Source organism: Candidozyma haemuli (genome assembly GCF_002926055.2).
Source record: "Candidozyma haemuli strain B11899 chromosome Unknown A_2014730914, whole genome shotgun sequence".
Classification (NCBI taxonomy): Eukaryota; Fungi; Ascomycota; class Pichiomycetes; order Serinales; family Metschnikowiaceae; genus Candidozyma; species Candidozyma haemuli.
The window spans coordinates 721,312-747,722 of NW_020289906.1; the positions used below are offsets into that span (position 1 = coordinate 721,312).

Below are 26,411 nucleotides of genomic sequence, written 5' to 3' on the forward strand. Positions count from 1 at the left end.
ATTTGGACCCCTTCGCGATTTGTGGGTTGATGTTCTACATACGGTAAGGTTCCAATCAGAATGAGGCTGGATGTAAGGCACAGCCCTGATAACGGTTTACGGAAAAAAAAAATAAATAGATAGGGTTTTAAAAATATTAATTAATGCCAATATAGGCGGTTTGATTAAGATATGCTGGATGTGAGGTGGAACACAGGAGCCTCGGGTTTGTGTAGGCTCTGCAGAATGCTTATCGCTGGCCTTCCACGAACAGAAGGGCTTCAGATCTTTCGATTCCAGTGATGCTGCTGACCTTGTCTGCAAAAGAAACACCGTAAAAGTTACCGGCGGCTTGAAGCATTTCAGGTCTGAAAGTGGTACAGATGAATTGGGCATCTTGCGCTAACGACTTGATCATGTTGGCCACAGCAGTACGGTATTGTGTGTCCAAGTTGGCATCAATCTCGTCAAACAAGTAGAATGGAGCTGGATCGCATCTCTGGATAGCGAGGATGAGTGCTATGGCACAAAGAGACTTCTGGCCACCGGATAACTGCTCAATGTGTTGTTGTTCGTCGCTCTTGGAGTTGAACGAGACAGTAAGCGACACACCATTGTAGAGATCTGGAGATTGGTCGTCTGTAACACCCTCTTTCCGAAGTAATACCAATTCACCGGCACCATTAGGGACAAGTTTCTCGAAGATCTCGTGGAAACTCTTCGAGACTTGGCGGAAACAGTTCATGATGGCATGGTGCTTCTGCTGGCTCAAGGACTCAATAAGCTTCTCAATAGATTCCTTAGATCTCACCAACTCGTCTTTTCTGGTAACAAGATCTTCCTGTTCTCTCTTGAACGTATTGAACTGTTCCATCGCCTTCTTGTTGATATGAGCATACTTCTTAAGCTCGCCGTTCACCGACGTGAGCTCTGCGAGAAGGTCGTCCAGCGTACGTTCTTCAAACTTGTTAGCTTCGAATGCTTCTTCGGGCAAGACACCAAGGTTACCCACCTTAGCCTGAAGTTCCTTTCTTCTAGCGTCGAGAATGGATCTCTTCGATTGGATGTTCTCAGTCTTCTTGCTTAATTTCTCGAGGCGCTTTACCAGTGAAGCTTGCTCTTTGTTAGCGTCATCAAGTTTCTTCTGGTTATCCGTCATCTTAGTATTAAGTTTCTCCAACTCTTTATTTGTATTGTCGCAGTTACGCTTGACGGCGGAAACCTTTGAGCGCAATGAACCAAGCTCCTTTTGCAATGTAGTAAGCTCGATACTTCTTTCACGTTCGCTGAATTCATTAAATTCAACAGACAAGTGTGAGTTCCATTGAACACATTCTGCTTCCAACTTGGCAATCTCAGTTTCCTTCAAGGACACCTCGGAGACGATAGTATCAAGACGGCCTTCGCATTTCTCGAGCTCTTGATTGATATCAGCAAGCTTTTGCATTTCAGCTTCGCTCAATTGGACCGTGAAATCAGAGGCAAGCTCATCAGTAAATTGGACCTTTTTCGCTTCAATGGAACGCAACGTGTTAGCAACATTCGATGCATCTCTGTTAGCAGTCAAGAGCTTCTTCTCGATCATGAACTTGTTGTTGAGACGCTGACTCAACTCTGCCTTTCGTCTCTCGCGATCTAATTTCATGGTATTCAATTCGTTAAGTTGTTCATCGAGTTTGACATTCGTTTCTGATAGTTCCTTATCCACATCCAGTAAGTTTCCAGCACACACCTTAATAGCCTCCAGTAACCTCTTAAGTTCATTTCTCTTCTTTGTTTGAATTCTGAGCGCATCGAGTCTGGAGTTTTTATACTCTCTAAAACCACCAGTCATAACACCTTGGTTACTGGCACGATCACCATCTAATGTAATGGCAGTAAGCTTATGCATCCGTGCGAGCTCAGCACCACGGTGAAGATCTTTGCAAACAATTGCTCTACCGAAAACATGCTCAATAGCTTTTCCAACCAAGTCTTCATCATGTCTGATCTTCTTGATAAGCGGAATGAACTCCTGCTCTTCCTGGTCAGGGAATGAAATTGGTGGAGTGTAGATTCTGTTCAAAGGCATAAAAGTCACCCTTCCTTTCTTAAGTCTTTGCAACTCCTTCATGATGATCAGCGCTGTCTCATCGTTGTCAACGACTACATGGAACAAGGAGGTACCGGCGATGACTTCCACTGCAGTCTTATACTTGTCAGATACAACGAAAAGGTCTGAAAGTGGACCATAAACAGATCCCTGTAAGTTGAGACGTTCTGTGATGTTCTGCACTTCCTTTAAACCTTCCGCCTGAGAGCGTGCCATTGTCTGACTCACCTTATGGTTGGCATCGGAAAGTTCCAATTCGGTTGCCTCGTGAAGAGATCGAAGTTTGATATCTTCTCTCCAAAGCGCTTTCCTTTTCTCGGTAAGCTCGGCAACATGGCCCTTGGTTTTGCTGACTTCAGCATCTATGTTTTTGTCGGCCATCTGCGATGCTCCTTGATCTGACTTTACTCTGCTCTCTTTGACTAGCTTTTTGACGTCAGTAAACTGTGTTTCAAGTTCAGAGTATTCTTCTAACGCCTTCTCGTGTTCAGCACGTTTAGTCTCGAGCAAATCATTCAATCCCGTTAACTGCTCCTTGAGCCAATTATCTCTGCCATCTTTATCTGAGAAACTTTGGAATCTGCTTTGTTTAGAGTAGAGAGCCGATTGTTTGGCTCCAAGTTTGTTGATCTCTTCCTTGAGGCGAGTCTCTTCCTCGAGAAGCTTATTTAACTGCGGTCTGAGCTCGCTGTTGATCTTCTCTTCGTGAGCTTGGAGGAGAGCACTAAATTTCTCACGTTTCTGAGCGTGTTCTTGTGCTTCGCTTTGAGCATTTCCAAGACTAGCCTCGAGCTCTTTTTCATTGGCCTCCTTCACACCAATCTCCTGAAGAATGCGATAGTAGTCGGAATCAGCCTGCTGTTTCTCAAGGGTCGCTAAGGTAATGGAATGACGGATGCTCTTCATTTTGCCCAGAAGGTCCTCGCACAATTTCTCGCGTTTCTCGATATCCTCAAGGTCTTTCCTCGTCTGATGTAACAAGGCATCGTAGGATTCCTCGAGGGTTTCGTTTTGGGTATTAAGGTTGGTCAATTCACGATCGAACAAGTGGAACTCAAGCACTTTCCTGTTGCTTTCAAACGACTGGAAATCCTTCAAATCATTCAGCTCGATGGCCAAGTCAGCCAACTTATTATCAAGCCTCTCCATGGCCTCAATAATACGCTGCATTTTCAAATCTGAGTTGGACATCTCGCGTGAAGATTCCTTAAGCTTGGTCTCGAACACTTTAGCGCCACTGACATCCTTCAACAAGTTCAATCTCTCTGAATCCCTCGAATTCGTTATCGACGTGATTCTGCCCTGAGGAACAATATAGTACGGGTTCAGTCTGGAGAAGCCAGCACTCTCTAGCAAGTTCATAACATCAGACCTCGTGACAAGCTTTCCATCAAGCGAATAGTCATCTTTCTTCAACCCAATGGTTCTTCTGATTGCAACCTCATCATGAGGAAGAGGAAACCTCTTATCACTATTATCAAAAAGAATCTCCACAAATGCTGACATCACCGTTCCAGAGCCTTCATGAATGAGCCCCTGACGCTCCTCCCTCGTCATATGTGTATACGCATCAGAAAGCACGAACCTGATGGCAGCGAAGAAGTTGGATTTACCCGACCCGTTTCTGCCCACCACAACGTTGAATTCGGGCGACAAGTCGTCCACCACCGTGGTTGCCTTGAAGGTTTTGAAACCTTGCACTGTGATTTTTTTAATGTGCATGGAAGTGGTTCTTTGGTGGAGTAGTTCAAGTTTTGTTGGTGTTTGTTGACGCGAAAACACGTCTAGTTGATCCCGCGCATAACAGTCCTGGGATGATTTGTATGGGAGAGGTGGACATCGTTGGTGACAAGGAAGGGGAGGATAAGAAAAACCAAGGGGGTGACTCTGATGTCTCTTGATGTTCCTGGTTGTTATTTATGGGTTTTTGTAAAAATTATTGGGCGTTTTTTACTTCCTTCTTGTATGTTTACATGTCTTATGAGTCTACTGAAAAATAGCAAAATGGCTGCGAAACTGTAGTTTTACGTGTTTTTCATGAACAGTAAGTGATATTTCATTGACTTCAAATTTCAAGAGTATTGAAATTGTAAAATTTGTTTTAAAAATTTGAAAACAATTCATAAATTGGTTTCCAAGATTACGAATGTCATTTCACTAGTCAGATTATATTCATCAAATTACATAATATTACAATGAGAAGCCTCCCTGATGGACATTACCCCAGCGGTCCTTTTTGCTGCCTAAGTTTGAGCCTGGGCTCCATGGCTTGTCTGACAGGCTGTAAGACGTTGGAGGCAAGCTGAAGGGGAAACGCACTGGCTCCTTGCCGGCATTTTCCAAAGTATCTCTCTTGTAAGAAGCAACAAGAGGCTTCTCTTTTCGGGGTATTAAAATACTAAGCTCGTAGCTTCCAACCTCGTACGTTTCCCCGTTCGTACGTTGCACCGGCAGACCCCAGGCCTGTTTTGAAAGATTATGGCTCCCTATGAGGACCCACTTAAGTGATTTCCAGCCGTCTGCGTTATCCACAGCATAGTACTTGACATGAGGCGGAACTAACTCACGACCTGTTTTAGTTTCACCATAATTCCACTTCCGCAAGTAAGGGCGTAAGTTTTGCTCGTATTGTGCACGATGTGTTGCAGTATCTTCATACTTGAAGTGTAAAGCGGACCCACTCATATACCCAAAGTTACTGTGTCTCACGTCTTCAACAGTTGGGAAAAGTATATGCGGCCTATAGCTGTAGTCCTCTTGGTGCTCCTCGAAGGAGTAAGCACCCGGAGCAAGATCTTTCTTCCATTCTTTGAAGAAAAGTGGGCATAGTAAATGACTGAATACCGAAGCAGTCTGTCCTTTAGTACTTCTGAAAGGGTACGCCATCGAGGTAACCTGCGCCAAGACGTTATGCGTACCTTTATTCGAATCAATTAAAAGGTCGTTCCTTTCAAGTGCTTGTCTGAGTTTTCCAAAACCATAAACATCACCCCTTTCAATATCACTCATTTTGTATGTTCCTGGAGCGGAAGCAACAAGCGCCACTTTAATGTCACTGTAATCAAGATGATCAAGCTTTTTGAGCAAGGTGTTTGTCACCTCCTGTTTGTAAGAAGCCAAGTAGCGCATTAAATCCAATCTGAATTGCTTTCCAGTGAGGCCGGTGGTTTTTCCAGGATATAGCTTTCCCGATCTCCAACAAGCTTGCGTGAGCCCATTGAAGTCAAGTTGAGTGATGTTAGCAGTCATGATAACAATCTCAACGGCACCAGCATTAAAGAAGTTGATCATCATTTTAGTGTGATGGGAGGCAAAACGGTTGGGAAGATTGGCGATAATTTCCTCTATGTTACACTTTTTCTCAATATCCTTACGCCTGGGATGGGAAGATAAGAATGGGGTTCCTGTGACAAACGTAAGCTTCCGGCGTTTCTTGAGAAACTCAGGATGAAGGAAGTTAATGAAGTAGTCGATATCAACATTAAAATTAAACTGGACTGTTTCCGCCAAATCCTCAGCGCCAATGAGTTCGTGGAAACTCACGGTATCCACGTTAATACTATGGTCTGGCGTCAGCGAGGTAAGTTCATGACTGAAGTTAGAAAGAAGCTGAATTTGGGAACGAGGGCCTGCCGAGCTTGTGTGAGGAATATTTCTCACTTCTTCTTCGCCATCATTGTCGCTATCACTGCCGATTTCTATCACTGCAGGGCTCTCCATTATATCGTCCTCAGATTCACTAATATTAGATTCATCGACATTAATAGGGTCCTCCGGGTTTGAGTTTTCGGCCTTTATGCTTCTGGACAGACCACGGGTCTTGGTACGACCAGACCTGGGCTTATATTCTGGTTTGACATCATTTTCGTCTTCAAAACTCGACTCTGGGTCAGACTCAGGCTGCGCCGAGCCATCTTCAATCTTAGAAGCGTCAGATCCGGGGGGTTCCTGTGAATCTTGATGTTCCTCTTTCTTAATATCACCATTTTTGTCTTCTTTCGAGTCAGCTTCCTCCTTCTTCTTGGTTGCCCTACTCTTCTTCGGAGTTTTATTCACTAGACCGTTCAGGGAAGCACGACGTTTACGCAACTGGCGAGGCAGCAGTTCCTTTTCGTCCAAGAAAGTGATATCCTCCGAAGCCGAATCCGAAGCCACTGGCTCGTCTGCCGCAGCTTTCTCTTCATCTTCCTTCTCGGAGTCCACTTCGGGGGTTTCATTCTTCCCCGAAGCCTTCTTCGAAGGCTTCTTGTCCACATCGTCCAATTCCGGCTTTTTAATCTTCTTCCTTTCCAGCTTCTTAGCCTTCTTTCCAGAATCATTCTCCAGCTTCTCCGCCTTCTCCAGGCTCTCCAGGTTCTTCCCCTTAGCCCTATCACCTCTCGTACGACGTTCCATTTTAAGCATAGTCTCGACAAACCGTTCAACCTCAGGCGAACTCAGATCACGAACACTCGCTTTAACCTCCTCAATGTCGTCACCCACCTCTTCCACATCAGAAAGGTCAATCGCATCTGTGGGAGACCCACCAGGCTCCTTCCCCAGAACTGCACGAGTATAATGTTTTGCCATAATAGGAACAAACTAGCAATTGACACAAATACACCTTGAGTTATCCACACCTGCTTTACAACAAAAAAGGTCTTTTGTTCTTCTTCAAACTATAGCACCCAGGCAATGCTTGTTTGGTCTTGTTGTTTTTAATCTTACTCCACAAGCGCGGTTTCAGATCCCGCAAGCAGCCGCACCCTTCACTATCGCACTACATATTCTTCAGCTGCTGCTGCGACTGGTTCGGTTACTACTTCTACCGAGACTGGAGTACCATCCATTGACATACAAAGATACATTAAAAGTACATAAAAGAGGTTTAAAAAGTTACTAGAGTTTGATTTCACCATGACTGTCCTGCTCAATTACAATAGTGGCGAGATTGTGTCGCTGCCTTCGGTCATTGTCTCTGGAAGGACCACAGCCCACGTACAGAGTGGCCTTGTTCAGTTTGTGAATAACGCCAATAAGGTGTTTCCACCGCAGTTCTTTGAGGTGAATAATGGCCAGTTTAAGGCGTTTGTTCATGTTTCGCCTGGTGAAGAGAACAATTTCGAGATCCATATCCTTGATCGGGCCCATTTGGATGGCAGTGGGTTCCCTGTGAACCACCAGAATGTGGTTGATTCAGGGAAGTTGACCTTGTTTTTCAATCCTTTGCCCCAGAATAAGCCTGTGCACTTGTGTATTATTTTGGGAAGAGACTCAAATGGGACGTATGATATGCCCAAGTATAAGACAAACCAGGGCCAGTATGCTAACTTGGATACTGGCATTCAAAGACTTAAAGTTGCTGCTAGAATGATGCAGGCGTTTACTCAGGATGAGTTTCACCGGCTTGGACTCAGCAATAGATCGTTTCAGTTTGTGGAGGAGACGGTGCTGCACCAGGGGATCTTTGGCTACAACGTGGAATCGCCAACTCCACATCAAGAAGTGAAAGTTCACGTTTTACGGTCTCCAAAGACGGTTAGTGAACTCAGAAACCGTGACATTGCACAGCAGGTTTCAGATGCTAAGGATAAGGGCTGGTTGTTTAACCATGCCATCGATTTGATCAGGAACTCTCCAGATCTTATTGGTCCCTATAAGCAAAATAACACAGCTATTCAGTGTGCTGTTCTCTACATGGACTCTACATGGAACAAAAAGTTTGTTACTACACATGCTGCTTTAGGTGGCGGAACAGGAGACGTCAAGCTAGCAATCTTTGGTTCCCATGGACTTCATTCTTACCCTTTCACCTTCCCACAAATCTCAACCACGCTTACTGACGGCACAAAACTTTCCATTAACGAAGTCGCCAATGATGCGAACCAGTGTGGAACGACTTGGGAGTGCCATAACATTTGCTTGGGTGCTTTTATGCACGAGATTGGCCATCTGTTTGGCCTGCCTCATCAAACAGACGGTGTCATGCTTCGTGATTACATTTGGTGGAACCGTTGTTTTGTCACTCGTGAAGTGAGGTGTATTAGAGACGGATCGAATGGAAGAATCATCAACCCAGATGGTCTGTGGCCCAGAGAATGCCACTGGAACATTCGTGACCTCATTCGTTACTTCTACCACGATTCGTTTACAATCCCAATTGACGATTCTGACCCTTCGTTCCCAAAAAGTTACAACACCACCATGAAGCCAGATAACCTGTATCAGAATGGTGAAGTGCCATTGCTGTACCCGGTTGGAGAGGGAAAGGTTAGCGTCAAGTCGGACGCCGGCATTTTCATGGTTGAGCTTGTTGATCAGGACTTGGCCCGTTTCCACACGACATATTATCCAAAATCATATGGCGGTCCTGGTCTCCAGCACGAAATTAACCTTGACTACAATCAATGTTTGAGAGACATTAGAAACCAAAAGGGAGACGCAAGCGCCAATTTCTCTGTCAGAGTACTTTCAGTAGCAGGCGACTTGTGGATCCCAGACTTTAAAAAACATTGCCATCTGGCAAACACCATCAAGAGCGACTTTGGCCTTGGCCGGGGCAACATCACAGGTATCAAAAGTGCCTTGCTCGGATCTGAAAAGGGAGAAATGAAATACATTGGCTTCGATGCCAAGGGTATTTACAAGGTAAGAGTGTACCATGGTGGAGCGTTAGATGGCTTTACAATCTTTTATAACAGCACCTCAGGACAAGAGGATAAGCCACCGGTGCCAGCCAAAAGCTCGGGCGGCTTGAATCGTTTTATGAACAAATTGAACATTCTGGACCAGAGACAATCTGGATCAGGTGGAGGTGAGGTCACACTAGGCAACAAGAAGTCACATTACACCGACTTTAACCTCCAGCAAGGCGAAACCGTGGAGAGATTCAGTTTCAGAAATGGCCAATGGTTGGATGCTATGAGGATCCACACGAACCAAGGCCGTGCATCTCCTATGTTGGGTAACGCTAGTGGAGGCCACTTGTCGTCGTTGTCAACACCTGGGCCTGAGTACCAGATCGTGGGTATGTATGGCTACACGAGTAGATGGATGGACGGGTTAGGCATTATTTACGCCAGGCTTAGTTAGATTACGGGTCGGAAACACGGTCTAGGACCTTATCCTTGGCCCTATTATACTCAATTGGATATTTTTTAGCTACTCCAAGCTTGCCATTGCCAAACAAGACCGACTTCTTAGAACCGTTCTTCAATGTCTCTATACGAGAGGTGATATTATCTAGGTCCCGCTCAAGCACTCCCAAACGGTTCCTGGCAATGTGATACTCGTACTGCTGCTTAAGCGACTCCAACTTCGAACAAAGCTGCTCGTTCACCTCGATAAGCTGCTGGTTCTTGTTGTTGATCCGTCCACTCAATTGCGCCTGCGCAACTAGAGACTTATCCAACTGTAACGACTCCATGGCATTCGTGATTGACTTTTCAAAGTAATCTGTATGATCAGCCATTGTTGTTGCTTGTCCATAGTGCTGTCGCAGCTCGTCATTAGAGATCATACCACTTAAAAGCTCCTCGTCACTGGTGATAAACTCGTCCTCAGACTCTTCATTAGTATCGCTCATATCCGGCTCAACCGTAGGAAACAGAGGCGACTCGGGAGCCTGATCCATCAGGCCAATCAGGATATCCGACCCAGAACTCATTGAGGACAATTAATAAATATTCTTCTTCCTCCTTCTTGTAGTAGTCTGGTGAAGCCAAAAGCAGTTGGTACTAGGAAGGTAGGTGCCTTTGGTGCAGGAGATTTGATAGTGAACAAGCTCACGAGAATAAGTTAGACGTTCTCAAACTCTGGAGAAAGTGAGAAAAAACATCACCACCACTAGAAACCCCAAACCAACAAAACTACCTTGTGGCACCAAATGTCTTCGTTTCAGATGCAGAGCTCTGAGATGCTTGCACGCCTCAAGCCGTTTGGGATCTCGTTTGAGAAATCCTTGAACGATCTTATCAAGGGTATTCGGGCCCACTTCAAAGAGTCCCCCGAGAGTCTCCGTGACTTCTTGGACAATGCAATCGAAGAGTGCAAGAACGAGTTGACCACTACTGATCTTGAGGTGAAGGCTACGGCTGTTTTGAAGCTTGCTTACTTGGAAATGTATGGCTTTGATATGAGCTGGTGCAATTTCCAGATCTTGGAGATCATGAGTTCTTCGAGGTTCCAGCAAAAAAGAATTGGGTACCTTGCGGCGATGCAATCGTTTAAGAACGAAAAGGACTTGCTTATATTGGCTACCAATCAGTTTAAAAAAGACTTGAGCTCCCATAACCACATTGAGATTGGTCTCGCGTTGAGTGGTATAGCCACCATAGTTACGCCGAACTTGGCCCAGGACATTGTGGATGATGTGTTGGTGAAACTTACGCATTCGAAGCCTTACATTCGTAAGAAGGCCGTGTTGGCGCTTTTCAAGATCTTCTTGCAGTATCCAGAGAGTCTAAGGTCCAGCTTGCCCAGGGTGATTGAGAAACTAGATGATGAAGACATTGCCGTCGTCAGCGCCACCATCACCGTGGTCTGTGAGATCTCTAAAAAGAACCCCAACATATTCATTGCATACTTGCCAAAGTTCTTCTCCATCCTCGAGGAGACACAGAACAATTGGCTCATTATCCGTATTCTCAAGCTCTTTCAAAGCTTGCTGAAGGTGGAGCCTAGAATGAAAAAGAGAATCCTTCCATCTATACTATCGCTCATGTCTAAAACAGAGGCAACCTCGTTGGTCTACGAAAGTATAAGTTGTATTGTTAACGGTGGAATGCTTTCGCCTACTTCATCAAGAGACAAGGAGATCGCCAAAGAATGCATTACGCATCTTATATCATTCTTTGCTAAGGGTGACGCAAACTTACGCTTTGTTGGTCTCATTGCTTTGATCAGCATCTTAAAGGTTTACCCTGAATTCATGCATAAGGTCAATGGTGTTTCTGGTTACGTGATGCATAGTTTGGAAGTCAAGGATACCATTGTGATGAAGAAGGCCCTTGAAATCTGCCAATATCTCGTCACCGAGGACAACATTCTTGAGCTAATTAGAGTGTTGCTTCTTCAGCTAGTTCCTGATGAGTCAAGTACGCATATCCCAGAAAGCTTGAAGCTAGAAATTGCATCTAAGATCTTGCAAATCGCCTCGAAGGATAACTACGCAAACATTCCAAACTTCAACTGGTATGTCACTGTTCTTAAGGATGTCGTGAACATGACCCTTCTACCAGTCGTTACCAAAGGATCTCCAAATGCAGCTCCTGCGTTGTCGAAACGTACACTGGACATTATTGCACGTAAGTTAGGTGCTGAATTCAAGACTGTTGCTACTAAGGTACCTTCACTTCGTCCCTACTTAATGAAGAATGTCGTTTATGAGTTCGTCAAGGACGAACGCACATTACAATACAGTCCTTTGCTAATGAGAGACATCTATTGGCTTATGGGTGAGTATGTCGGTGAACTTGGCAATACAGATGATGATTCAGATGAGGAAGACGATGATAATCAAGACTTTGCACTTGGATACAAGATCCAGATGTTAAACACCATCATTAACAGTTATGTCGATAAGAAACTTTCTGGTCCTACCCGTTTCCCAATTTCCCAACTATTGATACAACTTCCCAACCCCGAAGTACAGACCACTTTAATTCCCGCATTGGTCAAGCTTTACAGTGATTTGGTGACCGATTATATTTCCTACTATGATCAACTGGGAAAGATGCCGCTGCAACAGTACGGTCAATTGGCATACTTCCTTCTCAAAAGCATAAAGTTTTTGGAGAACTGGGAACAAAATAGCGACTATGAAGTACAAGAAAGAGCATTATCCTGGTTGGAGTTTTTACGTCTCAGTTTGGATGCCATGGGAGGCGAAAACTCTCCTTTGTTGAAAAAGCTCGAGGATGATGAACTTGTATTCTACAAGAAGAATCAACCAACCTCTTCAAATGAACTGTCACAGGAAGAAGAAAGCGATGAAGAGGAAGAAGCATCGTCAGATTCAGATGACTCATCTGATGAAGAAGTCTCACAGGAGGAGACACCTCTTGACGAAGACCAGGAGCAGGCTAATGGTAATTCAAACAATACTGATTTCGATGTTAACGAGACACACGAGGTTCCACATCTTTTGACCTCAGTATTACCGTCATTCTTCAAAGGCTACACGCTCAATCCCGTCGCTGCTTCTGCACAAAAGATGGTGGGTTTGCCGGATGATCTCGAGCTTGATGTCCCTATTAACACTCCACCTAGTTATTGCTTGATTGAAGATCAACAAATTGATATCTTCTACAGCGATGAAGAGTCTGACGAAGAAACACCGATAGAGAAGGAGGAAAGAACAAAGGTGGATGAAGAGGTCACCAGGGAGCGTTTGGAAAGAATGAAGGATGATCCGTTCTATATCACGCCGAGCGAAAAGAAGGGACGCTCAAAGCTGAAACCTCAACTTTTGAACACTCCATCTGACAATGCCGCTTCAGAAACACCAAGCGAAAAGAATTCGTTTGTATCTCTTGATGAACTCGCAAAGAAGGAAGCGAAGAAGAGCAAGAAGATCAAGAAGCATAAGGTGACAGTGCTCAGTGAAGAAAGTCTTGGAGGGGACGTTCCAGGCCAAGTTTCAGAGTTAGGGGACCTGGATGCTAACAAAAAGAAGAAACTGAACAGAATTTTGATCAGTTCTTCAAACCTCGACAACTTCGATATTAACTCTTCCCTGCAGAAGCTGCTGACCCTAGAGCAGAGGAGTATGATGTGGACTTGGATGCGTTGAGACAACAGCTCGAGGAGAAGGAAAAGAAGAAGTTTGCTAAGGAAGCAAAGAAGAAGAAAAAGGCCGACAAGGAAAAGTCGAAGAGTAAGTCGAAGAAGACCAAATCGAAACCAACTGAAGAGACCAGCACTGTTGGGGAACCTAAGGCTGACAAGCCTGAGGCGGAGAACACAGGTGAAGAAGGCGAAGCCGAATCTAAGAAGCCAGTAGAGGCCGACGCAGAAACGGTTCCTGAAGTGAAGAGTGCAACTCCTGAAGTCATCACAGACCAACAGGCTATTGAAGTAAGCCTGAAACCAAAAACCAAAAAGAAGAAAAAGAAAGCAGTCATTTTGGATTAGAGTACCCTCTGATCAGATGAAGCATATAATCATATACACGATAACGTTAAAGTCGTACAAGTCTCTTAAGAAACCACAGCAAGAGACTTCTCAGCAGTCTTAGTAGCAGAGGCAGGGTTGACACCGCTAATCAAGTTACCATCAACAACCACAAAAGCTTCCCATGGAGCAGGTGGCTCGACATAGAGAGCATCATTACGCTCAGCAGCCTCTCTTGGAGTAGACAAGCCGTACTTCTTCATGGCCTCAACAACACCAAGCTGTTTCTCACCATCATCAGAGAAACCAGTGATCTTCTTTCCTCTGATGATGGTCTCACCAGAAGCAGACTTCCAGTTGTCAAAGATCAATGGACCATGGCAAACAGCAGCAACAGCCTTACCGTTAGCATAAAGCTCAGCAGCCAACTTGTGCAAACCTTCAGCCTTTGGGAAATCGAAAGCAGCGCCATGGCCACCAGCAGCAAGGAAGATGTCATAGTCAGAAGCCTTGACGTCAGAGGGCTTCTTCACGCCCTGAACAGCCTTGTTAAACGCAGAGTTCGAGTCGTCATAGACCTTCTTCTCCTCGCCTTGCAAAGCAGAATCGGCAATTGAGTGTTCGTCCCAGCCAAAAGTACCAGTTTCAGAAATAAACGTCACATCGACTCCCTGCTTGTGGAAGTACTCCCATGGGTGGTAAGCCTCCACGAAGTAGACACCGGTCTTGGAACCGTCATCGTAGAAAGCGCCGTCGTAAGAAGAAAGTGCAATTAAAGCTTTAACCATATTTGAAGTAATTGAGTTAATACCAGGTAATAAAGGTTTAGGGCATGGGGGCCCCACCTCTTTATATATGTATGGTTATATGCGCAACGCTTCTTGAGTTGCTTCTGTGCCTTTAGAGGTCAAACTGCGGCTTGGCTGACAAATAAAGTCAAGGGATTTAAGCACTTAGGGAGACCCGTGGTATAGAGGGATCTGCTACGCGGGAAGAGTCCCTTTGGCACCAAATTGTAAATGGCCATTGTGTTAAGGTTTGTTAGTGTCTCGAGGTACAATAGGCTTAGTAAGAAAGCGTAAATATGGTCTCCCGCACGGTCTTTAGGGATTTAACGGAGGTTTGAAGCATCCCGAAAAGCAATGGTTTCCGAATCAGATGCATGGAGATGGCTATGTCAAGTTTTTGGCGTCGTTGTCCGTTGAGCTTATGTAGTTGCCAGTGTTTAATGGCTGCGAAAAACCAGGTTTGATGGGCAATTGATGGTCTGTCTTGGGAGAGACAATATTAATGCCTTCCTTAACACTTAATCGTCAATTCTTCACCAATTCACTGCCAAAAATGACATAAAATGACGGGAAGATGCGGTGGGTGTCGTCATTGAAGTCCGGTTTTACCGCCTGTGCAGCTGCATGGGCCAGAAACATCGGGTTTAACAACCACTTGAAATATGACAGGCTTACACTGAGAAGGGAAACAAGCGGTGAACTTAAGAGATCGAAGAGATTCTCCTCGTGATGTCCAGAATTGCCCTTCTGGATCAACTGGTTAAAATGGTTGAGCTGAGTAACACTTTAAATAGAGGCAAAAAGTTAGCATACCGTGCTACCCTTTGCCAGCTAAAAAAAAACTTAGAAATAAAGTGACTTACAGTTATCTGATGCAAGCAAATGTGGTGATGTATCAATAGAGCATAAGCCTGATCTATGTTGTTTCGTAGTAAGAGGTAAGTTCTATGAGCCTGAGACTGATCTACGCGGAGGGAACACATATGAGTTTGACCTCAGCTGTTGACCGATTAGAATAGTGCCTTAAAATATTATTACCATATCTGAATGACTTAAGTGGACATTATCGTAGACTTAGTAATGCACTGTGGGTTTTGGAAGCCTTATTTTCAACATACCAACTGGACACGGCGGTTCCAGAGTGATGTGACTGATTTGCAATTACGAATGCTTCTCTATAGCCTTATCCCAATATCCAAGAAGGAAGAAATTACAAGTCAATAGTGCTTTGGTTATGGAAAGATAGGGAGATCAGGATGGCTGCAAAATACTGCAGATACTCTCGGGATAACCCAGTTACTCCAAGCCAAAGGGCACACAAGTTGGTTAAAAAAAGGGAAGAAAAACAAGGAACAGATTGTCAGTAGGATTCTTTTTAGCTCCTGGTAGATATAGAAATTTTTTCTCTCCGAAATCTTTGCGTGCTTCACGGCTCGACCAGACCCCTAAGAGATGAAGTCGTAAACCATACATGATGGTCAAGAAAAACACCTTACTAGCATTTTAGATGACGAGGAAGCAATCAGGTGGCTCACAGGGTGAGTAATATGCTATATCGACAGTGATATGTAGCGAAGGAAGGTCACAAGCCAAGGTCACATGGGTGTTTGGTCTAGTTTTGACAATATCTCGCTTTTCAGGCTTTCTAGAGCTATTTGAGGGCCACCTGCGTATTATTTGACTAAATAGAATTCAAATGATACAAATATCAAAAATATAGCTTTTCTGGGTCACGAGAGAGCTCAAAATGAAGGTATTTCTTTATTCTTCTTATCTAACCAGCTCCTTTGAACCTTCACAAGTGGCTCTGTGGCCGAGCGGTCTAAGGCGGCAGACTCAAGTTCTGTTATCGTAAGATGCGCGTGTTCGAATCACGCCGGAGTCATTATATTTTTTTTTTTCATTTTTCTTGGTTCGACTTCCCACCATCGCTTACACTGCACCCAGGCCCCAGTGGGTCTAATTAATTAAATTGACCACCTGCCCCACTTCTTTCCAAAACTTACCCACTACAAAGGCATGGCCAGAAGAAAGGAGGCTACAAAGGCTGAAAAGTCTGCTTCTGCCAGGACCACAGCATCTGTTTTCCAAAATTACGATGCCAATGCCGAGGAGACCTCTGCTAAGCAGGTGGAGGAACCTCAACCCCAAAGAATGGTGGAAAGCGACGACCCATCCCAGTACAACTTCCCATGGAATGTGATCTATGAGTTTCAGGATTTCCTTAATATTTACATGGATTTCTGTAAAGCTGCCCAGATCATGACGGTGCTTTACATTGGACAGATCTTCTATGTGTACTTGACCAACATCAAGGACAATAAGACAATTACATCTGTTGCATTTAATCTTGTTGGTGCTGTTTTGGCCATGTGGCTTAACCATCGTTCGATGTTGAAAAAGCATAAAGATGAGCCTGACCGGTTCAGGGCTCCAACGTTGCCTGATTTCAACACCTTGTATGCGTTTGTCATTCCTATTTTGCTGTATGTGCTTTTGGGCGACACAAACGCTCCATTTTTCCAGGTGAACTTGGCTTTGAACAACTTTGCAATCAGAGAGCTTCATATCGTTGCCAAGGTGCTTTCCTCGTTCGTGTTTTACTATATTTATAACGATTCACTGACGTTGGAGGTGACCTATTTCCTTCGTGTGGTGCTTTCCTACTTTTCCTTTGAGTATATCTTGGACGGATGGAATGAATTGGGTGAAGATGAAGAGACCAGTGTCAAGTTGGCTACCATGTTGCCATCTGAGATCCATATGATCAGTGTACTTCTCGTTAACTTGTTGTACAACTTTGACACAGAGACTCAACCATTCCCGTTGGTGCTTTTCCGTGAGCTCCTTATATCTCTCATCGTTGCCTCGTTCGCTGCTTACCAGCTCTACTGGGTGTACTTGAGAATGGCACAGAACTTTTTGAGGAAGACAGTGGCCGTCCTTATTGCTGTTGTCTTTGCCGGTGTGTTCTACTTTGCTATGAACTATTTATTCACAAAGGAATTGAGCGAGAAGGATCCTGTGTTGTGGTTGATTGATTACGTGTTGGAGTCTGAGTCTCGCTTGCACTTGATCATTTACTGGCTTACCTGTCTTTTAGGTGGTATCCCAGTTGTCTTTTGGTTAGCATACAACAACAAGATCAATCTCAACCTCCGCAGAAAGGTCTGGCACTTTATGTTGGTGATTTGCCTTGCATACCCTGCTTTTGTTCACCAACCTGAATTTACCGCTATTGCATTGTTGGGCTCTCTTGTCGTTTTCATTGTGATTGAAATGATTAGAAGTACCAGAATTACCTTCCTTGGTGAGTTCTTGTACACCGAGTTGAGGTTCTTCCAAGATGATAAAGATCTCAAAGGACCTCTCAACTTGTCTTACATTTTCCTACTTGCAGGTGTTGCGGCACCATTGGCATACGGTTACGCTCTTGGAGATGTTGTCAATTTGAGATCATACATGGGATTGGTGACACTCGGTTTGGGTGATTCATTAGCATCTATCGTTGGCAAGCGTTTTGGCAGAATCAAATGGAAAGGTGCAGAAAGAACCTTAGAAGGCACTATCACGTTTATGGTTGTCACATTTGCGTCATTTGTGGTGATTGACTTTTACCTCTTGCCAGAAGAGAACAGAGTGAAGAACTGGGAAAACACCTTCATCATTGCCATGGTTGCTGGTATCTTGGAAGGATCAGCTACGCTCAATGACAACATTTTGATTCCATGCGTTGTCACGTTGACATATGACTTGCTCAACCGCACGTTCTAGGTGACTGCAAAGGGACGCTATTGTTAACGATGGTCAACGGTTGAGTTGCATGGCCGCCGCCGCAATCACAAAGTGAACAAAGTGGGGGGCCAAAAAACAAAGCATAATCAGAGAAAGGCTACTACATAGGTAACCAATTAGAGATTCTAGGTTGAAGCGTAGGCTAAGCTTATCGTAATTGTAGCGCTCCGCGGTAATGTTCTTTGCTAGAGAAGTCCAGCAAAGGTGTTTATTCACGGTAAGTGTCTCAAGTAACCTGCGTCAAACGCCAGCAAACTTGCAAGGAATATCTAGGGACAGTTTTAAGGTTTTTGGAGGTTGTGCCTAAATGTCAGGGCCCTTTAGACTCAACGGTTTGCAAAGCACTTAACAGTGCGCTTAGTACTTTTTCCCATTCGCAGCCATTTACTCCCAAAAGTCTCCAGCATGCTTAACCGAGAAGAACCCGTAAACAGTGTAGCCATGCCACACGGAAAGAAAAGAAAAAAAAAACCTATCTGTCTCAAGTCAGCAAAAGAAATCCATCGAAGGACAAAGAAAGCAGCCGCCGATGGCACAGCTACACAAAATGCACACCCACAAGGAATCCCGAAGCTGGGTTGCTATTTCTGAGACATGACGAAAAAGTGTATAGGAAGCGCACCGTCTCCAGCCAGAGTTAAACGCCAGACATAGGCATGGAGCAACGGAGCAAAAGCAACTTCCCCAGGCCCAAGATGGGGTAGTGTTAGAGAACAAAGATTATAGAGAGATGGCGATGGAGGTGAAAACTTTTTTATTGACGGCCCGCCCGTCCCGGCTAGCCTTGGTAGTCAAACAAGCGATGTACATTCGCCACATGCTGGGCAAGTTTGCGCCACATACTGGGGGTATGAAATAAGTAAAAATTGTACAGTCTTACGCTGCACGGTGCATCGTTGCCTGCCAGACAGGCATGGAGTTGCGGCGAGAGGAATATGTAGATTTTGAGGCTGACCGAAGTACACTGAGAATATTCATTATTTTTTTAGTGCTTCTTCAACCCACCTGGCCGGTGTAACTTTGCCTTTCCTTCCCACGTCCTTTTTCTTAGTTGAAGAATATATCACTGGTTTCTCCCGTACTTTCCCAGTCCACTCCTTACGCCATGTCTGACTATCCTATATCGTGTATTTCATGCCGTCGAAAGAAGATCAAGTGTAATAAGAAGAAACCATGCAACCAGTGTGTGAAGAAGGGCGTGATTTGTGAGTTCCCAAGCAAGTTCCGTAACATCAACATATCAAATGAACACGATCACCACTCCCATATCCACGATATGAGCCCCGTGCGGTCTTCGTCCCAGCTGGACTCCAACTCTCCATCGGAGGTTCATCGCTTGCACGATGAGGTGGAGTTGCTTAGAAAGGAGAAGCTAGCGGTGCTTCATGAGAACTTTAAGTTGACCCAGAAGAACCACGAGTTGCGTTCGAAGCTCCAGACGCTCGATAGAACTCAGAATACTGAGCACGACGATGAGCACGGTATTGAAATCGCCGGTGAAACCACCGAACTTGGTGAAAAGTACTATGGACCTTCGTCTTCGAACTATATGATCGAAGCGCTCCGACTGAAGAACACTAACGGCCAGAACGGCGATTCTCCGCAAAAATCTGATTCCAGCAGCACGCCGTTCAACAATGAAAGTCATCCAGCAAAGAAGAAGCGCAACGGCTCTGATTCAGAAAGTATGGACGTTGAGGGCAACTCAGATATTGCTTTCTCCAAGAAACCTTTGCCATGGTTGATTGGAAAGGACGGCAAACAAGAAGAAAACCTCGATGTCATCAAGAGACTTATAGATCACTTCTTCGAGCATAGTGCTTACAGATCTTTCATTTCAAAACCTGTCTTGATAGAGTTTATTAATCTGTACGATAAGATCTCCGATAAAGAGTGGGAGAATGACGACGACTTGCTTCTATTGCATATGGTTTTAATATTGCTGGTTCTGCGTCTTACGCCGAAGAACTACAACGAAAGCGGTCTTACGGAAGAACCTATCGACTCTATGGTCACTTTGCATAAAAGATGCTCCAACTTGGTGAAAAACGTGCTTTACCGTGGATTCACCAAGTTACGTCATAACCTTTTGAACGAGTCCATCATGACTGTCCAGGCTTACATCTTGTGTACTGAGTGGTACTTTATTGACCAGCGTTACGAGGAATCTTGGTCCATGTTATTCCACTGCTGTGCAGTTGCATACGCCATCGGACTTCACGTCATGGTGAACATGAGAACAACGAACGACAGTCTAGAGGAAGCTCCTGTCAAGCTTGCTGAAATGTCCCAAAAGAAAGATTTGCGTGATGAACCTGCCGACGGTGGAGTCAAGGTTGAAGAAAAAGACGATGATGTGTCCGATGAGGATGAAGCTGATAGTGATGTGCCAAGATTCAAGGTCTGGTTTGCTTTGAAGTATATGTGTGGCCAGCTTTGCTCAGTTTTGGGTCGTCCAAACCCAATCTCTATCCAGGTCAATTCGGTTGTCTTGTTCACTTCCAATCAGCAGAATCTCGCCAAGCTTCGCTTGGACTCCGAGAAGACACAGGTGCAGTTAAAGATGGGCCTTAGTGAGTGTCTCCGTTTGTCTAACATGATGCTCATTGAAAGTTTCATGATGAACTTTACTATTTCTGATGTCATGCGTCTAGATGCTAGATTCAAGGAAGAATGTGAGAAACTCACATGGTTCGTCAGTCAAGAGTATCAGACTCAGCATCAAGGCCTGGCTGAGAAGGTTGATGAAACATGTCACATGCCTATGGCAGTTGAAAGAGAGCCAGCCGTGGTGGACTTGATTATTTTGCATATCAACAGGGCTAAGTTGCTTGAGCCATTCAGCAACCAGTTCTTGGGTCCAGAGGATAACAAGTATCTCCTTGAAGCAATGTGTGACTCGATTCTGAGATTCCTTGATTACACAGTTGAGTTTTCCAAGGACTTTTTACTGAGAATTACACCTCATTTCATCCACGAGAATGGTAAAGCTTTGAGCAGGACCAAGCTTGGTAAAGTCTTCCGTATTGACTACCCATTCCTCAACTCATTCATGTACCAAGGTATCATCGTTATATTCACACTTCTTAATTACAAGGCAAAGGAGTTCATCCAAGGTGATTCTGACACTTTCTTGAAGCATATTGAACAGAAGCTCAACGACCTTCTTCAGTTGTCCTCCCAGCTTACTGATCAGTTGGGCGAGGATGTGAGGTTGTGGTCGACCAACATCTTGTACTTGATCAACAAGGATCTCCAGCATATCAACACTCTTATTAAGAAGAGAGATTATCACCATCAAGATGATTCTAACAAGGCACCAAACCTCGAAACTGACGACTTGGATAAAATTTTGGGCTTCTCATTTAAGGATCCATTCTGGCTCAATGCTGAGAATATTCCATATTATCTCAGTAGTCCATCTGACGATGAAATGGGCCCACTGATGTTCGAGGATCCAAGCTACAACAAAAACTTGCAGCCAAATTCAATGAGTCAAGATGTGCTCAATCAGTATAACATGCAAGGTCAAGATCAGTTCCCGGCTGTATGGAACCAAAATCCTGATGTGGCCCAGCAAGCTCCCCAGCCACAACAGATGTCCCAAGGACCACACGTATCCCAAAGAGACCCACAACTTCTGTCTCAAGTTCCATCGCATGTTCAATTCGAAAACGTTCAACAACCCCTGCCCATGAGAAGCAGAGAGTCTTCGCAGTTCCTGGTTCCAAGACAGAATCAGTTCCCACAACAGCGCCAGATGAATCTGAAAATGCCTCAGCAGCAGCAGCACCCCATGTCTCAGAATCAGCATTCTATGCCTCAAAACCAGCATTCTATGCCTCAGCAGCACATGGGAGGCCAAAGCATGCCCCCTCGCAATAGCGACATGAATTCTAACAACAACATCCAAGGCCCTCCTCAAGGCCAGGACTTACAGCATATGAATGGTCAATTGGCAACAAACATGAACAACCAGGTTAATGGCGCAGGTCAAAAAGGCGGTGTTCCTTACAACAACATGATGGGTGGCCAACAAGGTGGAAGACCTTCCCAGCTTCAGCCTGAAGAGGATGAAGACAAAGAGGCTTCCGAGTTGGGTTACGCCCAGTCTGCCCAAATGCCCAACGTGCCGCAAGGATACTTCAATCCGCCACAACCTGGTTTTCAAGGACCAAACTAATTAACATTTATAGACTATGCAGAATGATCAACAGTTGATAGTAGATAGTTTTGCAGCCATTGTGGTGCGGAACCCATCAGCACGGAAATGCCACAAGAAGGTGTGCACTGCAGATAATGATGTCCTCACCAAAGCGGAGTTTTCTATACCGATAGCGAGTGAATACTCAATAGCAAGTCCTGACAAATCCCACATCTCCAGAGGCCATGTCGTTCAAGAACATATTTAACAAGCAGAACTTGAGGTACATCTTCACCACCCACTTCTGGGGCCCAGTGTCCAACTTTGGTATTCCTATTGCAGCAGTCATGGATTTGAAAAAAGACCCCGACCTTATTTCTGGACCAATGACAGGCTCGTTAATTTTATACTCCTTGGTCTTCATGAGATACTCTGTGGCCATTAGTCCTAAGAATTACTTGTTGTTTGGCTGTCATTTTGCCAACGAATGTGCTCAATTGGCACAAGGTTATAGATGGGTAGACCACCATTACTTTGGCAAGAAGAAAGTCGAAGCCGCATCCACTTAAAGCATTCCAAGGTAACTTGCTGAATTCCATTTTGTGAATAGACATCGAGGGTCATTCTCATGGCAATTTTTTAAACATCATAATACACAATCATCCAGAGACTAACGTTACTCAAACAAGGACGTAGGCTTGTTGTTCTGTTGGGTTGGGCCAAACTCCTGCTCTTCACCTTCCTCTTCTGACGTACTGTAGTCTGTATCACCGTCTAATGGCTTTGTCTTGGCTTTCTTGGCTGGGTTTTCGTTTGTAGGTGTGGATCCGCGTTTGCCGTAGGTTACGATTTCGCCCATGGAACTTGTGGGGAAAGAGTTGAACGACTCGGGTTCGATGCTAGGTGCCCTTTGGTCATGACGTTGGGCGGTGGTTTCAAGTCGACCTTTGGTAGCAAACTGTGGATTCCTGCTGGGCTTATCGATATGGCTCTCTGGAGCGCGTTGAATTGTGTGGCCTTGAAGAACATACTTATCACGATGTTCATCCTCCTTGGGTAGTTCTCCTGTGCCTGCTGTAAGTATAATAAGTCTGACAAGAACAGGTCCAGAAAAGTGTTCTAAAACCACCGGATCTCCATTGGTTTTGAAGTATGCTTCAAACAGTGGTTCTGGCAGTAGGTCATCATCTGTAGAAGCTAGATCTCTCATCGACATGCAACATGAAATAAAAGTTCGGAAATCTTTTAGTCTAAAATTAATGGAGTCCGTTACTCCCTCTAAATTCAGCTCAAGAAGCTCGCTAATAGCCATCAGAATAGTAATCAGCATTGGCTGTTTCAACAACTCTCTATCCTTGAGCACTTGCCTCGTATGTGCAACAAACAGAATCTTGGTCTGCTTGACATCTATCTTGAAATCTTCCGTCGATAGTGGAACCATATCTAGAAAAGATTTCATCGTGCTAGATTCCATCATCAAGTGTTTGCACTTGCCAGTGTCGAAATCCTTCTTGTATATGCGTGGAATAGACAGTTCCTGTGGAAGCACCGGCTGGTAATTGACCAGGTACTTCTTGACAATCATTTTTCTGGTAAGTATCTCAACGAATATCTTGTACTCCTTATTCCTCGGCACGCCGTCGTAACACTCAAGTCGAAGACATATATAACTTAGACTAGCCGCGTCTAGGTTCTTGAAGAGCACCACCATATGCTTAGATGATACAATGCACGAGTAAGACAGACTTTCATGGTCATTTTCGTCAATCCGAAACCCGGCAATAGATATGTTTTGAGTATCGAACGTGTACTCTCGGAAGTACAGTCTGTCAAACGAGACTTCACCGTTACCTGTTCTTGATGGGTTGACAGACAGAAGCGTCAATGTCGAGGCTGTAATATTGAACTTTATCTGGTCCAGAATCTGGGCCAAGGCATTTACTGCTCGAGACCAAACGCCTATATTCTTTGAACTGTCTATAGCGGCCACAAAAGACATTGCATGGTGGGATGTTGATGGATGGAAGAAGAGTAGTGATGGTTCTTATCTGCTTAAGACGTGCAGGAATGGGTGCAAAAAACGTCAACGAAGGGAAGCAGTGGTAGTAGACGTGTCGAAGGGGGTCATAATAAGGCTCTTTATTGTATAGAAAGAGCTTGAAAGGTTTCACTCGTTGTGATGATGTCTTGTTGTTGTCCAGGAAAGTTGGCAGAAGATGGCTAGTCATCGTTCGCTTAGGCTACAGAGAGGTAGATGCTTTGACTGGCCCCTAGTCAGACCCCGTTGGATACCATATAATTTGAAGGGGACTTTAAAGCTCCCTTACACGTTTTTATGTTCTTAAGAATATGCTGGGTAAGGTTTGTAAGTGGTCAAGTTGAATCAGCGCTGCAGATGTACCCATCCGAATTACCACTTAAACCCTACCCAATATATCCTTGACCTTTAAATACGTAATATAGGCTATTCTGTACAGTATGACCACGTCAGTCGCTTTTTGCAAACCAAAAAGTGGTTGCTTCCATAAAGAACCCATTGACGTCCTCTTACATAGAAACCTCGTCTCCACACCAGCCTATCCCCAGAACCAACAAGACAACCAACCAATCTCTATAAACATTAAACAGCCCCAAAATCATCCACTCACCAACTACCCTCCAAAACCTCGTTGGCCCTCCCCCTACACCTCCCCATCCGCCTCACCACCCACTATCAACAAGCCGCGCGGAATTCACGTCAACTGCAACACCCACCAACCACTAACCACCCACCAATCCACCTCCCCATCCATGACTTCCATTCTCGTGATCAATCCAAACTCCTCAGTTTCAGTTTCTGAAAACCTCCGTTCCACCGTGGCAGCCCCACCAGGCGTAACCCTCGAATACTACACTGCTCCACTGGACGCTCCTCCAGAGATCAGTGGTACCGAAACCCTGATCCAGTCAGAACAAGCATCACTTCCTGATATCCTACAAAAGAACCTTCTTGACAAGTATGATGGGTTCCTTGTCGCTTGCTACTCAGACCACCCATTAGTCTACTCTCTAGCAAAACACACCTCCAAACCAGTGCTAGGCATAATGCAAGCTACTCTCTTATATAGCTATGCCAATGCCAGAGCCAGGAAGCTGTTTGTGTTGACCAGTACCAGTGGGTGGTTACCACTTTTAGACGATGCAATTACCAAATTTGCCGGTGCTGGAACGTTTCCCTATGAAAAATTCCAGAAAACAAGAGCTCTAGACGTGCTGGTGTTGAACCTCAGTGACGCCTCGGAGTTTCTGAAAATTACCGATAGACTAGAGCTTTTTTTGCGCGAGTACGCTGAAGACCATATAGACTGCGTATTGCTTGGATGTGCTGGAATGGCCGGGTTGGACGAAAAGCTCAGGGCAAAATTTCCTTCCATTGTATTTATCGACAGTGTAAAAGCTGGCGTCGAGTTTCTTGTATCGCTTACCAGATTGGGCCAGTAAGGGTGGGTACATTCCATTACTGGTGGCCCAGACCGGGGCTCGGTGTGCATCTACTCCACTGAGTCTCACCCCACAGAATCCCTGTACCACCTTAACAGCAAGTCATCATCAATGAGTGTTGACGTTTCGGATACGAAACCTGAGAATAGGGGGCCTAAGAAGCAGCCTTCGTTGTTGGGCCGTCTTCTTGGCAACCAGCGTACTCCCACGCCTGAGCTGGACCTGACTCTGGTGTCTGTTGACTCCTTACCTCCATTAACAGATCTCACCCTTCTGGGGTATAATGCTGGCACGAAGCATCGGATCTTGGATCCTGAATTGGCGCTGAATATACGGAATTTGGTTCCGCCTCGGCTTCAGTTGTTCAATGAGTGGGAGCTTTTGTATTCTTTGGAACAGCATGGCATTTCCCTCAACTCGCTATATCGCAACTGCCATCCTGATACGCAAAGACGTAACCTTAAGATGAAGAAGGCTAGGGCTAATGACGAGTCTGGCGGCTATGCTGAGGGGTGGTTAACAATATGGTTACTTTTGGCGAAACGTCTCATTCCAAGGGCAACAGACCTCATGGCTACGTCATTGTCGTTCAGGATGAGCATAAGAACAAGTTTGGCTGCTACGTCAATGAGTATCCGCATCCACTGGAACACAAGCGTTACTATGGCAATGGAGAGTGCTTCTTGTGGAAAACAGAATGGTACTCGTCCCACCATGACCCGAAAAGGCGAAGAGAACGTCGTTTCAAGGCATACCCATACACTGGCCTCAATGATAACTTGATATACTCGAACGTGGACTTCATTGCCGTGGGCTCCTCGCAAGGCCAGAATGGTCTATATATAGATAAGTCTCTCTATTCGGGTGTATCATACCCATGCGAGACCTTCGGCAACGAGATCTTATGTGAGCACGACTCTGACACGGAATACGGATCTTTCAAGATCATGAATCTTGAGGTCTGGAGAGTAGGAGAGTTAGAATGAATAGTCTAATAGTATAATGAACAGATAGTGTAATAAACTTTTTATTTCCTAAGAAC

The 26,411-nt window shown here is 44.9% G+C and overlaps 11 protein-coding genes and 1 non-coding gene across 12 annotated transcripts; 8 read left to right on the forward strand and 4 right to left on the reverse strand. All coding sequences in view use genetic code 12, as the record gives it.

Moving 5' to 3' along the window:
* Positions 1-229: 229 nt before the first annotated feature.
* On the reverse strand, positions 230-6,640 carry SMC3 (cohesin subunit; the record flags this gene model as incomplete). Its single annotated transcript, XM_025484067.1, has 2 exons — positions 230-3,771; positions 4,294-6,640. 2 exons carry the CDS (start codon positions 6,638-6,640, stop codon positions 230-232), a joined length of 5,889 nt encoding a protein of 1,962 aa, XP_025342282.1.
* A 327-nt stretch (positions 6,641-6,967) lies between these two features.
* CXQ85_000317 (putative metalloendopeptidase) lies at positions 6,968-9,099 on the forward strand (the record flags this gene model as incomplete). Its single annotated transcript, XM_025484068.1, has 2 exons — positions 6,968-9,073; positions 9,097-9,099. 2 exons carry the CDS (start codon positions 6,968-6,970, stop codon positions 9,097-9,099), a joined length of 2,109 nt encoding a protein of 702 aa, XP_025342283.1.
* Positions 9,100-9,143: 44 nt separating this feature from the next.
* CXQ85_000318 (uncharacterized protein) lies at positions 9,144-9,716 on the reverse strand (the record flags this gene model as incomplete). Its single annotated transcript, XM_025484069.1, has 1 exon — positions 9,144-9,716. The coding sequence occupies one exon, from the start codon at positions 9,714-9,716 to the stop codon at positions 9,144-9,146; it is 573 nt and encodes a 190-aa protein (XP_025342284.1).
* Positions 9,717-9,935: 219 nt separating this feature from the next.
* Positions 9,936-13,183, forward strand: APL5 (Apl5p; the record flags this gene model as incomplete). Its single annotated transcript, XM_025484070.1, has 2 exons — positions 9,936-12,747; positions 12,792-13,183. 2 exons carry the CDS (start codon positions 9,936-9,938, stop codon positions 13,181-13,183), a joined length of 3,204 nt encoding a protein of 1,067 aa, XP_025342285.1.
* Positions 13,184-13,248: 65 nt separating this feature from the next.
* Positions 13,249-13,950, reverse strand: GLX3 (glutathione-independent methylglyoxalase; the record flags this gene model as incomplete). The annotated part of the gene is made up of 1 exon (XM_025484071.1): positions 13,249-13,950. One exon carries the CDS (start codon positions 13,948-13,950, stop codon positions 13,249-13,251), a length of 702 nt encoding a protein of 233 aa, XP_025342286.1.
* A 1,803-nt stretch (positions 13,951-15,753) lies between these two features.
* On the forward strand, positions 15,754-15,835 carry CXQ85_000321. Its single transcript has one exon. It is a non-coding gene; the product is annotated as a tRNA-Leu (tRNA).
* Positions 15,836-15,969: 134 nt separating this feature from the next.
* Positions 15,970-17,724, forward strand: CXQ85_000322 (dolichol kinase; the record flags this gene model as incomplete). The annotated part of the gene is made up of 1 exon (XM_025484072.1): positions 15,970-17,724. The coding sequence occupies one exon, from the start codon at positions 15,970-15,972 to the stop codon at positions 17,722-17,724; it is 1,755 nt and encodes a 584-aa protein (XP_025342287.1).
* Positions 17,725-18,850: 1,126 nt separating this feature from the next.
* On the forward strand, positions 18,851-21,928 carry CXQ85_000323 (fungal specific transcription factor domain-containing protein; the record flags this gene model as incomplete). Its single annotated transcript, XM_025484073.1, has 1 exon — positions 18,851-21,928. The coding sequence occupies one exon, from the start codon at positions 18,851-18,853 to the stop codon at positions 21,926-21,928; it is 3,078 nt and encodes a 1,025-aa protein (XP_025342288.1).
* A 206-nt stretch (positions 21,929-22,134) lies between these two features.
* On the forward strand, positions 22,135-22,458 carry CXQ85_000324 (pyruvate transporter; the record flags this gene model as incomplete). Its single annotated transcript, XM_025484074.1, has 1 exon — positions 22,135-22,458. The coding sequence occupies one exon, from the start codon at positions 22,135-22,137 to the stop codon at positions 22,456-22,458; it is 324 nt and encodes a 107-aa protein (XP_025342289.1).
* A 107-nt stretch (positions 22,459-22,565) lies between these two features.
* On the reverse strand, positions 22,566-23,888 carry DDC1 (Ddc1p; the record flags this gene model as incomplete). Its single annotated transcript, XM_025484075.1, has 1 exon — positions 22,566-23,888. One exon carries the CDS (start codon positions 23,886-23,888, stop codon positions 22,566-22,568), a length of 1,323 nt encoding a protein of 440 aa, XP_025342290.1.
* Positions 23,889-24,679: 791 nt separating this feature from the next.
* DCG1 (Dcg1p) lies at positions 24,680-25,369 on the forward strand (the record flags this gene model as incomplete). The annotated part of the gene is made up of 1 exon (XM_025484076.1): positions 24,680-25,369. The coding sequence occupies one exon, from the start codon at positions 24,680-24,682 to the stop codon at positions 25,367-25,369; it is 690 nt and encodes a 229-aa protein (XP_025342291.1).
* Positions 25,370-25,480: 111 nt separating this feature from the next.
* OXR1 (Oxr1p) lies at positions 25,481-26,355 on the forward strand (the record flags this gene model as incomplete). The annotated part of the gene is made up of 2 exons (XM_025484077.1): positions 25,481-25,881; positions 25,935-26,355. 2 exons carry the CDS (start codon positions 25,481-25,483, stop codon positions 26,353-26,355), a joined length of 822 nt encoding a protein of 273 aa, XP_025342292.1.
* Positions 26,356-26,411: the final 56 nt, after the last annotated feature.